Here is a 17,787-nt window from a genome sequence, read left to right as displayed (position 1 = left end):
TTTTATGGAGGGTCACTTGTAATTACGCTTTATGACAGATTTTTATCTGCAGAAAAGGAAACATTTAAGTTTTTAGTTTTGCTTGAGTTGCAGAAAAATATATATTATCTAACCTGCCACAATATCTCTTAAACGTTGATAAACTAAACCCCGCCCCAGTGGAATTAACTCCTTTACTCCATAGATAAGTCATTCCATCCTTCTCCTTTACTCCATAGATTCATTCCTTCCTTCTCCTTTACTCCATAGATAAGTCATTCCATTCTTCTCCTTTACTTCACAGGTTCATTCCATCCATCTCCTTTACTTCATAGATTCATTCCTTCCTTCTCCTTTACTCCATAGATTCATTCCATCCTTCTCCTTTACTCCATAGATAATTCATTCCATCCTTCTCCTTTACTCCGTAGATAATTCATTCCATCCTTCTCCTTTACTCCATAAATTCATTCCATCCTTCTCCTTTACTCCATAGATAATTCATTCCTTCATTCTCCTTTACTTCACAGATTCATTCCATCCTTCTCCTTTACTTCATGCATAGATTCATTCCATCCTTCTACTTCTACTGTTCATTGCACATCCTCCTTCTACTTTACTCCATACTCAAATAATTGTTTACAATACCAAGTTCAGCCATAAGATGTCAGAGTTCGAAATTTTGAGAAATATTTTCTTTTCTTCTTTTCCTAAAATCTTTCAGAATAATTGCCTCCCCCCAGTGGGGTATTTCAGGGGGTCATGGGGAAAGTGAATTGTTTTTGTCACAATACTCCTCTTAAAATGTGTTTTTTTTATGGTGAGAATGGACAAAATGAATATATTCTGATAATCTTTTCATTTACAAACATTGTATGAATTGTATATTTATCCTTGATTGGATCCTGTAAACTCGCAATAAACTCAGATGTCGTCTTTGTTACAGCAAGCTTGTTGGAAAGAAAAACATATATTTATAGCAAAAGTACATAAAAGCACAGGGGTTTCGGGATAATCTAAATGAATAGAAAGCTTCTAACAGCCATATAGAAAAGATTTGGGTCCTCCAGTAGCACCCTAAAACCTTAATGTAGTCATAGTAGCGTGTTGAAAAATCCTATTTCAAGAGTTTTCAATGAAATAGCGGGTTTTTGGTCGAAATTCTCAACTAAAACAAAACATTTAAACCCATTAGAGACTTCTCTCAAAAAAAAATCTTAAGCGACCAAGGCTTATTTGACACAATTAAGAGGTTTATTGAATAAAATCATTTTAGCTGACCCCCCATAATACCCCACTGAGCCCCCCTTTCTTGCCCAATCTACCCGCAATAATTGCTTTTGTAAAATCGTGTATATGTATGCTACATTACTTTGGAAGATTAGATCAAAGAAATGCTTTCCTTTATGTGCAGACCTGGTTACCCACAATGGGTGAGACGTCAGAGACAACTGTTTTGAAATTATTTAGTCATTCTTTTCACATTGATGGGTCCCTGTGGCTCAAAACTTGCTTCTTTATTGATCAAATCAGTTAATATACTGTTGACGGACTTGATTATAGAGCAAACAACAATCTTAATATTGTAAAACATAATTAGTTTCAAGTTCTTCATTAAACTCTCATTGTTTGTGGTTCACCCTGTACATATTTATCAGCCAGCAGTATCAGCTTATTTTTTTCTGTATCAGCCAGTATTATCAGCCCTGGATACATTCTCCCTGTCTCCGAGCTCCCCCTCCTCTAGTTCCCCCTGGATACATCCTCCCGATCTTTTCATCCGTCTCATTATCTTCGTCCCACCCTGTATTCCCAGTAAACAGGAAACTGGAGCAAATTATTATCATTCATCCTTCAAGTATTCAATTTTCAGTCCCCCATCCTGTTCTTATCCCAGGCTGGAGACTGCAATTGAGATCTTCCGACCTGGTTCTTATCCTGCAGTTTTCAAACAAAACTTGATTGAAGTTTAACCGCACTGGTTTTTAAATGATCTACTTCAATCTATCTGAATGCGTTCTCGCGCTAGTTTTTAAATTAACGTTTAAAACTGAAATGCACGAGAAAGACAGGTTTCAAGAAAAATAGTTATTTGAGACTGAAACTCAACTGTAGGAACGCTTCATTGCTTAATTTTGCCAAATATTGAACCATTAGACATAAATTCTTGTAATACTTGGGATTCTGGTAGAGTGGAGTGCAGGGTTCGGAGTAAACCTACTCCCCCTGTCAGTCCTGGGTCAGCATAAGAACTTAGACTGAAATTTAATGTGGATTTTGGCAAGAGGAAAGGTGGAGAGAGACAAGTGTTGCCAGGAGAGGGTGGAAAGATGAGAGGATCAGTCTCAATCATGATACTCAGCCATAATTTAGGTCAAGGTTACCCCTCCCCCCTCCCCCAGTGTCTAATCTGCACTAATAGCATTGAAACCATGAGTCCTCATTTTATCACTTAAAAATAAAACTGTATATTCTTAATATTATATTTATTTTCTTTGGAACTATAACTATGTAATAAACTAAGATCACAGCCGTAGATATTGACAATAATTAGCGATTAAACTAATCGCAAATAAGATTGCGGAAATGAAATCGAGCCTGGTGCAAAAAATGCGCCAATCCCAGCTACAGGATATAGGTCAGGTCCTTTAGTGCAATTGTTCCATTAATCCCTAATCTGAACCTTAGTAGATTGGGTCAGGCGTACATTTCTCACATGTTCCTCGGATACTAGACATCTGAACCCATGACAATAGATCCACTGGGTTCACTTCTCATGCATTTTCTCTGACTGTCCACAGACCTTGTGAGAAGGTATGGATCCTGGCTGAACTGATGATAATCTTGAATATCTTGAACCTGAACCCCCTCCTGGAGACAGCCAACACACTGGGACTTCATAACTGTAAGATATGGACTGGAAGGATAATGCTGATGACAGGACGGGAAGATATTACTCCCTATTTGTCCCATGTCCTGATATGCATCAACTCCGTATACTCCTGTATGCTGCTGGAGCGGGGAACTTGTCAATATCCGACCCGGGACTGGAGTAGAACAGTCAGGGTATGGACTCACGTTCGATCTCTCTCCGTATTGAAGGTGTCGAACTCTATCAAGTGGTGAGCTGACGTTAGAACCTAGTTCGGAATTGTTTCCAATGGAAGAGACGCTGTACCGAGCTCCGGAGATATGTCGACTAGGTTCTAGCTCCATACAATGATTAATAGTTCCAATTGTATGAGGTGAGATGGAATCTCCAGCTCCAGGCATTTTGCAGTGTTCCACCGGTAAGCTATTTAAACAGGACCCGGAGCTGGAGTCGGAGTATCCTGAACCCGACTCCTTGACTCGCCAGCAGGAGCAGGACGGAGGAACACCGGTTCTCCGAAACTGAAATAAAAACTAAAAAAGATTTTTTTATAAACCATTCTTTTTGGAAAATATGCGAAATATTTTACCTTTGCAATCAGGAAGATAAGAATAATGCCACAGATTGCAGCCACAGCATAGGTGACAACCTCAAGGACAAACATAGTGTTCGAGGTCTCCTCCGGAGGCTTCTCAGGGTCCTCCTCCTCCTCCTCCAACCATCCTAAAGAAGCATTCTCAACCTCAAACCGTTCCTTCATCTCTGGAAGGGGAGCGGTTTCAATCGTTGTCTGCGTATCTAGGGTGGATGATTGATCGTTGAAAGATTCATCCCGTGAATATACTTCTGTTTCTAGTTGGACAGGGTAGTTTGTCTCGTTAACATCACTCAGGGCTGATTGTATTTTGGGGCTTGGTTTTGGGCTCTCCGGTTCTGTTGTTATTGGAACTCTCTGGGTTGAGATATCATTCTCTCTCTCCTTCATAGCTCTCAACACTGAGTCAATATTTACTTTATGACTGTTCTGTTGATCCCAGAGTGCTGTTAGCTCCGTGTCGGGGAAGTGTGGAGAGTGTCGGGGGGAGGATGGATTTGTTTCAACCTTACAGAAGTAGTGAACCTCCAGGTACTTTGGAGTACTGGGACACGCGTCTCCCAATGTATCAGGTCGGACGGATACCACGCAGGTCTGAAGCTTCTCACACCTGAAAGATGAGACATGTAAGAATGCGACATGGGAATTTCTAGGAATATCATCTTCGCGGATGAATGTAATCTCAAGGAAAAAGTGAAACCTAACTTTCCCGGGATCAAACGGGAAAACCTGCAAGAGTGTATTGTGCAGAACGAATTATGATAAACATAAACTGTCTTGACAAACAATAAAACTCGGAGACTTTTCTTCTCTCACCCTCCAACCCTTTATCTCTATACTCACCTCTTCTCATCCCTCTCATCCCTCTCATCCCTATCTTCACATTCTTCTCTTCTCATCCCTCTCTTCTTATCCCTATCTTCTCATCCATATCTTCTTATCCCTATCTTCTCATCCCTATCTTCACATTCCTCTCTTCTTATTCCTCTCTTCTTATCCCTATTTTCTCATCCCTATCTTTACATTCCTCTCTTCTTATTCCTCTCCTCTCATTCTCTCATTTCTATCCTCTATTCTTATCCCTCTCTTTTCAAAACTATCTTCTCATCCCTATCTTCACATTCCTCTCTTCTCATTCCTCTCTTCTTATCCAAATCTTCTCATCCTTCTCGTTTCATCCCTGCCTTCCCATCCCTCTCTTCATATCCCTCTCCTTTCATCCCTAACTTCACATCCCTCTCTTCTTATCCCTATTTTCTCATCCCTATATTAACATTCCTCTCTTCTCATCCCTCTCTTCTCATCCCTTTCTTCTCATCCCTCTCTTCTCATCCCTCTCTTCTCATCCCTCTCTTCTCATCCCTCTCTTTCTATGCTTATTTTCTCATCCCTATCTTCACATTCCTCTCTTCTCATCCCTCTCTTTACTCCTCTCTTCTCATCTCTCTCTTATTATCCCTGTTTTACTAGACTCTTTTCATCCCTCTCTTCACTCCACTCTTTTTACTCCCCCCTCCTCATTTATAATATAATCTATAAACTTTACCAACAATCCTCATAGTTAAGAATTGGGCGGGAATTATGTTTAAAGTTGTAAAAATTAAATTGCAAAAAGAAAAATGCATAATAATGTTGCAAAAATGCCGGATAAAAATATTTGAGTTTGAAACGAGGATAAAACATGTGACGTGCTCAGGACAGGTGTATCTGTATAAATGCATACATGGAGCTAAACAACTTTATTTATTATTCATAGGTTTGTGTCGGAAGGATGATAATTGTTAACGCTTACATTTTCTTAATAGTGTGAGCTGCAGTAGGTGAAGCACAGTCCGTAGTCCAGTTTGTATTCCCATGCTGGTTACACACCGCAATAGAAAACCTTAAAAAGAAAATTATTAAAAATACAGAGTGTTCCAAAAAAGAGATTAGGGTGATTAGGTGCACGTCTCTCTGTCTAACTACTTTATATCATTAGTACTGCTGATTTCAATTAGCAAATTATAACGTTTCAAATTATGATTTTACTTCACATATTCCAGTTAAAATATTAGAACTCCAAAAAAGGGTCAAATTTGAGACTTCAAATGCTAAAATAAACCTGAGTCACCCTTTTTTACATTATACATTATTCAAAACTTAATTTGTTGGTTAAAAACTATCTCTATTTTTTTGTTACTTTTAGTTTAAATTTTTGTTAATTAATTGTGGTCTAATGAATCCCTGATAAACCGATCTGATTGATTGATTAAACTGGATTGCATGAAAGATCCGATTAGGTGAATTCAGCGTTATGACCTTTTGAAAACTAAATACTTAGTTAAATGATTCCAATTCATCATTATCAGGTTGGGTTTAATCCATATACAGAGACTTATATACTAGGTTGGGTTTAATCCGTATACAGAGACTTATATATTAGGTTGGGTTTAATCCATATACAGAGACTTATATATTAGGTTGGGTTTAATCCGTATACAGAGACTTATATATTAGGTTGGGTTTAATCCGTATACATAGACTTATATATTAGGTTGGGTTTAATCCGTATACAGAGACTTATTAATCCATATAGAAAAGAAATTAATATTTTAAAAACTTTTGAGCATTCATTTTTTTTTAGCTTTTTCCCGTTTCTTTAAACGTAAATATTTCTTTAACCCTCTTTTCATTTTATTTTATAATTCAGAAGGAGAGATTTATTTCTTAAATCAAGAAAAGACCGTTGAAAAAAAATTGTTTTTAAACAATTGATATCCTGGGGTGAGAGGGTTGAATAGGATAAAAATCCGGGAATTGAAAATATTAAAATCTAGGAGAAAGATTTATTATTTAAAATAATGAGTTCAAACATAGGACTCATCCAACAGAAAAAGATGATTTAACAGTTGTATTTTCTACTGCCTTTAATTGAATTAAGCAATTAGCATTAGTTAATTACATAAATGTAATTAACATCCCATCTCTTAATGAGTTGTAACTAATAGATTTAAACCACTGTTCATGGGATAATTACTGCAGAGGGATAATTTACAATATATTGTCCTATGTTCAATTTACATCATTATGCTCATTTCAGGCAGTTGAGACAGTAGGGCTTGAACCAACATATGTCTACAGTAGCCAATAGAACATAATTAAGGTGATAAAAAGTTACATAAAGAGACAGTGCACGGATTTAGAGTTAAAGTCTTACGCTGAGTATCCTCCCTTTACCTTATACTCCCTCACCTCCTCCTTACCATTTTCCTGATTTATCATCATTCTTATGTTTAAAATGTACAATGTACATGGTTTTATCTGCAATTCTCATTCGTTTATAGTGGGCCAACCAATTAAAACAACCTACTCTGGTTAGGCGGGTCCAAACTACATCTTAAATTGTAATTTTTTTATTTGTATTATCTCGTGCTTTGTAGTTGAATAAAATATGAAATGAATGAAGTCAGTGTTTATGGTATCTTAATATATGTGCCCTTTATAAGAATAAATAATGGAATAAAAATGTTATTTCAAAATCAAAAATCTACACATCTTATCTTTCTAGATGTAAATGTCTTCATTTGAATAAAATAATGCCAAAACAATTTATCCAACCCAAGGTTATAATGCAAGGAAAGTTATTTTAGAGGTGTACGCATCTTTTGTACTTCAGTGTTCTGTCTCTGGGCGGAAATGTAAACACAAGACGGATGTCGAAGCCTGACATGGAATCCATCTTTCACATAAAAAATCAATGAAATATTCTGGTCATAGGAAACTATTATGTGAATTATCAAAATTATCAAAATTTAATGCTTTCGGATACCAAACGAACACTGATGCATCTATTCTTGTTTACAAATTCCGCTTAGAGAGAACTGGTTTCAATATGTACTGCAGAGCATACGCAACTGCAATTAAATTTCCTTGCATTATAACCTTGATCCAATCCTTGTTCCAAATCGTGTCTTGTCTCTTTAAAGTTTATTAGTGAGATAAATAAAGATAATAAAAAGTTTACAATGATGAAAATGTTTTACAGATTAAATGCTTCTGAATGAATTAACAATGCCTCTAATCTTGTTTATTCTTTTTAAATACCAGATATAGGAGTCAGATGGATAGATAGATAGATGTATAGATAGACAGATAGAAAGGTAGATAGATAGATAGATAGACATACAGATAGATAGATAAATAGATAGATGTAAGCTAAACTTGCTATTGTTCTATGGATCCCTGTCAGTTAAATACTTATATTATATTACCCCTTGACTTTATTACAGTACTTGCAGTGTATTGTTCAAGAACCAATCAATCAATCAACCAGTCTGTCCAGTCGGCGCAAAATATTTGCTTAAATCTTGTTGTTTTATAAAGATGAGTTCGACTAGAAGATATTTCAGGCAGTATGCGATGCCGTTTTAAGCGTGATTTTGTGATTAAAATAAAAACCAAATACATAAATGAATGTAAAAACAAGACAAAAAGAAAAGGGAAAATTTACAATTCAGTTTTTACTGAAAAATATTGGTTTACTGCATATCTAATAAATATGAGGTTCTCCTTGTATCCAAATATATTTATAATTTATTTAAAGAATTTATCAAATATTGGAAACATTGTGGTTTGTTTTGCTTAAAGGGACTCCCGGCTAATTTCAATTGAACCTTCATTACAAGGTTTGCACACTTGTACGGTTCCCTTTATCCTTTATCGGAACAATGATGGAGATATCTTCGTTTTTCTGTTTAGCAAAGTGTCAAATTCTGGCAACTCATTCTTCATAAACTCACTTTGATAGAGAAACTACAATTGGAAATCTTCATCATTTTTGTTTGAGACGAAGAATTAAAGAGAACTGTTGTGAATATGCATGGTTTACCCTCTTTAACTGTCAATTAAAATTAACTCTACAGTCCCTTTAAAGACATTTTTGCGACATCGTAACTTCTGCTGTTTTCTTCAATTTACACTCAAAAGTAAGGACAGTAAACTTGGTTGGTTGCATTTAAGGAATTTAAAACATGCAAGATTACAAACTAAAATATTTTTTTTGTCGTTAAACTTGATAAAAATCGTTATCTTTCTCTTTTCTTAAAGAAACTGACTAATCACTGCAAACTAATATTGTCTAAGTTTTAAACATCTTTCCAACCTGATAACGTAGATCATGCGATTAATCCGTTTCTTTCTGAAGAATACCTTTAAAGGGACTGTAAGCGTTATTTCAAGTGACCCTCAATGCAAATATGGCAATGTCCATCTATAACGGTATCCTTAAAAGCTTTGTCTGATAAAGTACTAATTTTTTTGTTTTTGTTTCTGTTTATTTTTATTTGCGGGTTTTCTGAATAACTTACTCATGCATTACTAGCCTATAAGAAACAATTAAGAAATTCACGGAAAAACGACGTTATCTTCCACATTTTTGATCTGATTCTAAGGGTACCGTTGTAAATCGGATATTGCCTTTTTTTCATGAATGGGTCACTTAAAATTGCGCTTAAATTCCCTTTATTAAAAATAAATTGTAAAGAGAGTACAGTACCTGCCAAAGTTAGCTCTAACTATAGATATAGTCCCAGCTGAGCATGATAACCGAACCTCTTCTCCTTCACATTGATACAGAGTTATCAACTTCGTCCCGTCAGGTCCAGATCCTAAACATACTCGGAGTCAAGATTACAAGGATCAGATCCTAAACATACTTGGAGTCAAGATTACAAGGACCAGATCCTAAACATACTCGGAGTCAAGATTACAAGGACCAGATCCTAAACATTCCAAGAGTCAAGATAACAAGGACCAGATCCTAAACATACACAAAGTTAAGATTAGATGGACCAGATCCTAAACATATCAAGAGTCAAGATTACAAGGACCAGATCCTAAACATATCAAGAGTCAAGATTACAAGGACTAGATCCTAAACATTCCAAGAGCCAAGATAACAAGGACCAGATCCTAAATATACCCAGAGTCAAGATTACAAGGAAAGCTCACTAATTTAGGAAACTTGAGTTGGAACAAAATTTTACATTAATCTCAAGAAAGAAGGAGATGATTTGTCTAGTGTGTTTTGACCGATACATATACAGTACAACTTGCTCTAGCTGCCCACAGGTTGGTCTGGTACTTCAAATGAACCAGAGTGATAACAATTCTTGGTGATATTCTTACTTATTAATATTTAAAAAATGGACTCGGCTAAAAAATGGGCGTCCTTCATAATTGCCCAACTGGAAATCGATTTTCAATTTTCAATATTTTTTCCAATTGGCACCACATCAAACTAGACTAAATTTCAAGTCAAATTGAAATCTTACTTGGTTTCAGTCAAAACTCATCTTAGGTAACCAAATAAGTTTGATTTTCTCATGTAAAACCAAAACTAAAAAATCTACGTGGTCTTTGACCTTCTCCTTCAGTCTGTCTGTTACATCCTAACTTTTAAGCTCTACATTGTCCAGGCCAAATTTAACGTCTGATATATTTCATCCTTGTAAGTCTATAAAGTCTGGAGTTCTTTATCTGGATTAAGTCTCAAAAAATCAGAATCCTCGATACTGACTTAATTCGCCTGGATAAAATCCTTCAGCCTAATCAAAGAGCCCGGATCATGTTAGTAAATCCCGGATACTATTGGAGAGTATGCATGCTCAAAGATGCATAGATAAACAAAGGAGGGTTTACATAGGGTTTAGGTTTGGTTTTATACTAAACAAATATTTATTGAGAATATGCAAGCATAGATTCCGTTCCGTCCTTCATGTTTCCCGTCCAACCTTTTTCTTCGTTCTTCATGTTTCCCTACCTACCAATATCTCCGTCCTTCATGTTTCCCGTCCTACCAATATCTCCGCCCTTCATGTTTCCCGTCCTACCAATATCTCCGTCCTTCATGTTTCCCGTCCTACCAATATCTCCGTCCTTCATGTTTCCCTACCTACCAATATCTCCGTTCTTCATGTTTCCCGTCCTACCAATATCTCCGCCCTTCATGTTTCCCGTCCTACTAATATCTCCGTCCTTCATGTTTCCCTACCTACCAATATCTCCGTTCTTCATGTTTCCCGTCCTACCAATATCTCCGCCCTTCATGTTTCCCGTCCTACTAATATCTTCGTTCTTCATGTTTCCTGTCCTACCAATATATTCGTTCTTCATGTTTCCCGTCCTACCAATAATTCCGTCCTTCATGTTTCCAGTCCTACCAATATCTTCGTTCTTCATGTTTCCCGTCCTACCAATATCTTCGTTCTTCATGTTTCCCTACCTACCAATATCTCCGTCCTTCATGTTTCCCGTCCTACCAATATCTTCGTTCTTCATGTTTCCCGTCTTACCAATATATTCGGTCTTCATGTTTCCCGTCCTACCAATATCTCCGTCCGTCATGTTTCCCGTCCTACCAATATCTTCGTTCTTCATGTTTCCCGTCCTACCAATATCTTCATCCTTCATGTTTCCCGTCCTACCAATATTTTCATTCTTCATGTTTCCCGTCCTACCAATATCTCAGTCCTTGTTGCTTCACGTCCTCCTAATATCTCCGTATACGTCATATAGTTCCGTCCTTTAAATATCTCCGACTTCTGTTGATTCTGTCCTGTAATCTTGGTCAAACTCCGTTCTTATCAACTAGAATAAAACCTTTTAAAAACCTATTCATCCTGAACCATATTCTAATATCGAGGATAATTCAGACTAAAGAGATTGTTACTTTTTAACAAGTCTTGTGACAATAAAAAATAATGGATAAGGTTAGAAAACATAGTTCCCATCAGAATACAATTAATCAGCATTATTTTTTCCTTAATCACAGTAAACATTATTTTGAAATAAACATTTTTTAATCGGCTGAATTTAATCGTGAAGTAAGCAGCTTAACGTGGCGTAATTAGTGAATTAATTGAAGAGAAAACGCCCTTCTTTCAACTACTGCTCTAGTAACTTCTTATCTTGGATACAACCCTTCATTCTGTAAGAATGGTTCCCAACTGTTATCTATATGAATGGTTCCAAACTGATATCTATATTAAAAGTTCCCAACTGTTATCTTTATAAATGGTTCCCAACTGGTATCTATATTAAAGGTTCCCAACTGTTATCTTTATAAATGGTTCCCAACTGTTATATATATAAATGGTTCCGAACTGTTATCTTTATGACTGGTTCCGAACTGACGTTATCTTCATGAATGGTTCCCAACTGTTATCTATATGAAAGGTTCCCAACTTTTATCTATATGAATGGTTCCCATCTGTTATCTTTATAAATGGTTCCCAACTGGTATCTTTATAAATGGTTCCCAACTGGCATCTATATTAAAGGTTCCCAACTGTTATCTTTATGACTGGTTCCCAACTGTCATCATTATGAATGGCTCCCAACTGTTATCTATAAGGTGGGTCCAAGAAACACAGTTTTTACTATTGCTCTGAGTTTACTCTTCAGTGTTCACTTAAAAACTCATCAATAACAAATATCCTAAGTGTGACAGCTAGATTTAACAGTTCTTCTAGTAAACCAACCAATCAATCAATCAATCTATAGAACAGAAAATATAGGAAAATTACAGGAAATCAACTACCGGGATAGATTTCATAGCAATCGGTTCAAGAAATCAATCAAATATAAAATTTGAAGTTCATCCTGCTATTTCCCATGTACCCCCTCCTCCCTTCTCATACACCCTCCTCCCACCTTCTCTCCCCTCAGGTGCCTAATTGCATTTCTTAGCTCCTATTCAGCGGGTTAATTGAGGAGAGAATGAGGATTGAGGAAACATGTTTGAGAATAACAAAATTAGGTTCAGATGATTCCATGGGGGGAAACAAGAAGACAAAATGAGAAGAAAATTGATAGAAAATGAGAAGGAAAACAATGCTAAGCGGAATGTGGAGAAAGATGGGAAGAAAAACAAGATGAAAAATAGAACAAGAATTAGAAAATCTAGCAGAAAAATGGTTATTTCTAAATGTTGGCTCAGATATAGAACTAGGTTTTATGTATGTAATTAAGTGTAAAGTTCAATTGTTAAACATTTAGATATTTTTGCTACAATACAGACGAGTATAATTTGTTCTGGAAATAAGCTGGAAATTAGGACGAATATCCTACATTCTTGAAATTAGGACGAATATCCTACATTTATGAGATTAGGACGATTATCCTACATTCTTGAAATTAGGAAGAATATCCTACATTTATGAGATTAGGACGATTATCCTACATTCTTGAAATTAGGACGAATATACTACATTTTTGAGATTAGGACGATTATCCTACATTCTTGAAATTAGGGCGAATATCCTACATTTATGAGATTAGGACGACTATCCTACATTCTTGAAATTAGTACGAATATCCTACAGTTATAAGATTAGGACGATTATCCTTCATTCTTAAAATTAGGACAAATATCCTACATTTATGAGATTAGGACGACTATCCTACATTCTTGAAATTAGGACGAATATCCTACATTTATGAGATTAGGGCGATTATCCTACATTCTTGAAATTAGGACGAATATCCTACATTTATGAGATTATGACGATTATCCTAAACATTCTTGAAATTAGGACGAATATACTACATTTATGAGATTAGGGCGATCATCCTACATTCTTGAAATTAGGACGAATATCCTACATTTATGAAATTATGACGATTATCCTAAACATTTTTGAAATTAGGACGAATATCCTACATTTATGAGATTATGACGATTATCCTAAACATTCTTGAAATTAGGACGAATATCCTACATTTATGAGATTAGGACGAATATCCTACATTTATGAAATTATGACGATTATCCTAAACATTTTTGAAATTAGGACGAATATCCTACATTTATGAGATTATGACGATTATCCTAAACATTCTTGAAATTAGGACGAATATCCTACATTTATGAGATTAGGACGAATATCCTAAACATTCTTGAAATTAGGACGAATATCCTACATTTATGAGATTAGGACGAATATCCTAAACATTCTTGAAATTAGGACGAATATCCTATATTCTGGAAATAGAGAAGAGTATACAATTTTCTTGAAATAATGACGAGTATCCAATATTCTGGAAATAATGACCAATATCCTTCATTCTAGAAATTAGGACGAATATCCTATATTCTGGAAATGAGGACGAGTATCCAATATTCTGAAAATAAGGACCCATATCCTTTATTCTAAAAATCAGAACCAATATCCAATATTATGGATATAAGGACCAATATCCATTATTCTGGAAATAAGGACCAATATCCAATATTCTAGAAATTAGGACGAACATCCTATATTCTGGATATAAGGACTAATATCCGATATTCTGGAAAAAAGGACAAATATCCAATGTTCTAGAAACAATGAAAAGTATCCTATATTCTGCAGATTGTTTAGAGGGACCTCTGAACCTAAACCCTGGGTATGGAGCAGTGAGTTACATGGAACCCAGAGTATTTAGCAGAAAATAAAACTAAACCCAGAGTATGTAGCAGTGAATTAAACTGAACCTAGAGATAGAATGGAGAAATGAATAAAACTAAACCCAGATTATAAAGCATAAACTAAACTGAGCCTGGAGCATGGAGCAGTGAATTAAACTGAACCCAGATTATAGAGCAATAAACTAAACTGAACTTGAGTAAGGAGCCATGAATTTAACTAAACCCAGAGTAGTTTGCAGTGAACTATCCTAAGAATTCCACCTTGAATTGGATGGATTATTGTGTCTATTAAGGATTCTATAGACCGGAGATAATAGAACCTAAGCTCTGGGTTATCTGTACAGTACACCATTAATGAATCAAACTCAGGGTTCAAAACAGTAATCAAACCTGAAGAGTAATAACATATCATTAGATAACAATTGCTTTAACAATCGTCATCTTGAGTGTATAGAGTTGGAGAGGAAACCTAGTAATCATGATCAACCCGGTCCCAACCTCAAGCAATTCAATTAAATATCATATCATTTGTATTCAATGTATCCAAGATTATTAAACTTTATGTCAACAAACCTTCCGGAAGAGAGAACTGTTTGCTAGCGAAGACTGTAGAGATGATGAGGAGGAGAAGGATCATGTTGACCGTCCTTGTTTATATTCCATATGCTCACTGAGAAGATTATCCTTCCATTGTAAACTCAAATATGGTTCGGTTTGATATTCAGGATTGAGTTCTAAATATTTTCAATGTTGGGAACTTTTCAAATTTTACTATCGTTGAAGTCACTGAAAATCAGAAGAGCTCCGCGTGTATGTCTACACTGTGCGAGGTTCCTAAACCAACTGAGTATTAAGACTAGGGTGGGTGGCGAGTTGAACCGGCTCGACAGCCCACCCAGGCCGATATACTTACAATATTTAGCCAATTTGAAACCAGTCCAAATAATGTGTATATGTGCGAGTATGGTCATTAGCATAATCTGTATGATGTAACATATTAAGAAATACGGAATTTAAACCAACTTTGGTCATCTCTAGTTCAGATAATTCATTGTCCATTCAGGACACTGGATATTCAATTTTAATGGTTTTGTGTTTCAACCATCATTAAATTTCAATTTTTAACTTTTAATTTCAGATTTTTTTGCAAATTTATGTTTATTCTAATTTTATTAATTTTATTTTACAGCTTTTACATAATAAAAGTTTTAACTTTGTGTTTAATCATAAAGTTCCATTTTAATATTATTATCACATCTTAGTGTTCCATCTTCGTTTATCATCTTAGTGTTCCATCTTCGTTTATCATCTTAGTGTTCCAGATTAGTGTTCTATCTTAGTTTTCTATCCATTGTTCCATCTTATTGTTTTATCTTAGTGTTCCATCTTAGTGTTCCATCTTAGTATTCCATCTTAGTGTTCCATCTTAGTGTTCCATCTTAGTATTCCATCTTAGTGTTCCATCTTAGTGTTCCATCTTAGTATTCTATATTAGTGATCGATCTTAGTGTTCTATCTTAGTGTTCCATCTTAGTTTTCCTTGTTAGTGTTCCATATAAGTGTGCCATATTAGTGTTCCATCTTAGCTTTTGATCTTACTGTTCCATTATAGTGTTCCATTTTAGTGTTCCATCCTATCGTATATCTTGTGTCCGATAAAGTTATGTTTGACCATAAAACTTTTGTTTGAAATATTTCGAGTATGAGAATATATAAACTAAGATTACTGGGAAGAGAAATCGAAAAAGATGAAAGCACAAAAAAGGCAGACCACATTTTGGAAATGGCAGGACAAGGGAAATTTTGTGATTATTATCTCTAGAAATTTACTTCTAAAATTAGGTTGACAAATAAACGCAGCAAATTATAAAACAAATCAAGACGACATTCAAGTCGTCCTGCATACTGTCATGTTTCGTGGGACACCCTGTATGTTGAAAATAAAGTGCAATGTTAGATTGTTGTTTTTAAATTATATATTAGGATGAAACCTAATGAGTCTATTTCAACCTTCAACCTACCCCTTCTACCCAGTTTTTCTATAATGACCTCTATTTTATCAAGACAGTCTGTAATTTGTCATTCAACTTACAGTGACGAAGATATTCTAATTTAAATTAACTAGAAATTCGAGACGCTTCGTTTTCCTTCAAACCATGCAGTGAAAAGATAAGCCGTCAAGCTCGGACGGACGGGTGGATTATTTGAAATACTTCCTTAATTGTTTTTATAGAAAACCACAGAATTCGTCTTGAAAACCAACAACTTCTTTCTCCGAACTTTTTGTGGGATAAAAGAGGTAATATTGTCCAGAGGGAAAGTTTAAGTAATAATAATGATAATAAATGTATATTGTGCTTCTGAATTATGTTTTATAAACATGAAAATTGAAACCTGTGAAGAATACAGAGTAGCAAATCTTGATAAAAGTTTGAGCAAGAGTGCGCAATGTAACTATGCTGCACAAGTAATTAAACGCAAATGAGAGAGAAAAATATCGAGATTTGCAAAGTTTTTTTAAGGGTCTGCTGGCCTTAAAATTATGGACCTAGGATACAGCTTTGGACCTACATAATAGTGAACTAGGATAACAGCGGACCTACATAATAGTGAACTAGGATACAGCTGTGGACCTACATAATAGTGAACTAGGATAACAGCAGACCTACATAATAGTGAACTAGGATACAGCTGTGAACCTACATAATAGTGGACTAGGATACAGCTGTGGACCTACATAATAGTGGACTAGGATAACAGCGGACCTACATAATAGTGAACTAGGATACAGCTGTGGACCTACATAATAGTGGACTAGGATAACAGCGGACCTACATCAGAGTGGACTAGGATACAGCTGTGGACCTACATAATAGTGAACTAGGATAACAGCGGACCTACATAAGAGTGGACTAGGATACAGCTGTGCACCTACATAATCGTGAACTAGGATAACAGCGGACCTACATAATAGTGAACTAGGATACAGCTGTGGACCTACATAAGAGTGGACTAGGATAACAGCGGACCTACATAAGAGTGGACTAGGATAACAGCGGATCTACATAAGAGTGGACTAGGATAACAGCGGATCTACATAAGAGTGGAATAGGATAACACAGGGGGCGGAAACGTCATGTGTGTGTGTGTCTGTGAATCCTTCAATCGGCGCTATCTGTAAATGGACATATTTACTTCTACTGAAACTATAGTGAAGTATTCATACATGCATACATTATATTTGCCATTATCAGTCTAGATGTTTCACTAATTTTAATTGTCATTAAATATGTAAAAAATAAAAATTTGCGAGTTTTACACCTAAAGATTTGGGGATTTCTTGAAATTGTTAATCTTAGATGTTAAAGGGACTGAATCACTATAGTTTCAGAAGAAGTAAATATTTCCATTTACAGATAGCGCCGATTGAAGGATTCATATCTCTAATTGGATAATGAGATGTTACCACCATACTATTCTATTGGTTCAGAATAGACAACAAACACATGACTGCACCCTGATTGGATCAGGCGCTAATTGATTCGGCATACAGGAGTGGAATAAGATATTTCAAGTCTCCGTGTAAAGATGTCAATGCCCAATTCACAACGGTACCCTTGAAGATTTGTCAGATCCATTATGTGGAAAATATTGTCGCTTTTTTAGGTTTGAAAATGGTTAAATTTGATAATTCCTATCTGTTTTCCTGCAGTAGAAATGTACAAGTCACTTTTGATGAGAAGCCACAATAGAAAATAATCAGTTTTCAAAATTATAAATGTCTCATTCATTCTTGATGAGATTAAACTTATCAGGGAACCGTTGTGAATCGGGCATTGCCATGTTTTGCATGGAGGGTCACTTGAAATAACGCTTACAGTCCCTTTAAGTTTA

The 17,787-nt window shown here is 35.6% G+C and overlaps 1 protein-coding gene across 2 annotated transcripts; it reads right to left on the bottom strand.

Moving 5' to 3' along the window:
• Positions 1 to 2,460: 2,460 nt before the first annotated feature.
• On the bottom strand, positions 2,461 to 14,723 carry LOC111715102 (uncharacterized). Of its 2 annotated transcripts, none has more exons than XM_023490359.1 (5): positions 14,467 to 14,723; positions 8,980 to 9,091; positions 5,239 to 5,328; positions 3,441 to 4,056; positions 2,461 to 3,384 (listed from the first exon to the last, which is right to left on the bottom strand). In XM_023490359.1, exons 1-5 carry the CDS (start codon positions 14,528 to 14,530, stop codon positions 2,710 to 2,712), a joined length of 1,557 nt encoding a protein of 518 aa, XP_023346127.1. In that variant the 5' UTR covers positions 14,531 to 14,723; the 3' UTR covers positions 2,461 to 2,709. The 2 variants fall into 2 exon arrangements, with proteins under 2 accessions (XP_023346127.1, XP_023346137.1); XM_023490369.1 differs by having other exon boundaries at positions 2,461 to 3,372.
• Between the last annotated feature and the right edge of the window lie 3,064 nt (positions 14,724 to 17,787).

This window comes from Eurytemora carolleeae, unplaced genomic scaffold, assembly GCF_000591075.1.
Source record: "Eurytemora carolleeae unplaced genomic scaffold, Eaff_2.0 scaffold120, whole genome shotgun sequence".
Taxonomy (NCBI): Eukaryota; Metazoa; Arthropoda; class Copepoda; order Calanoida; family Temoridae; genus Eurytemora; species Eurytemora carolleeae.
The sequence above is the reverse complement of the archived record's forward strand: the minus strand, read 5'-3'. Positions and strand labels throughout refer to the sequence as shown.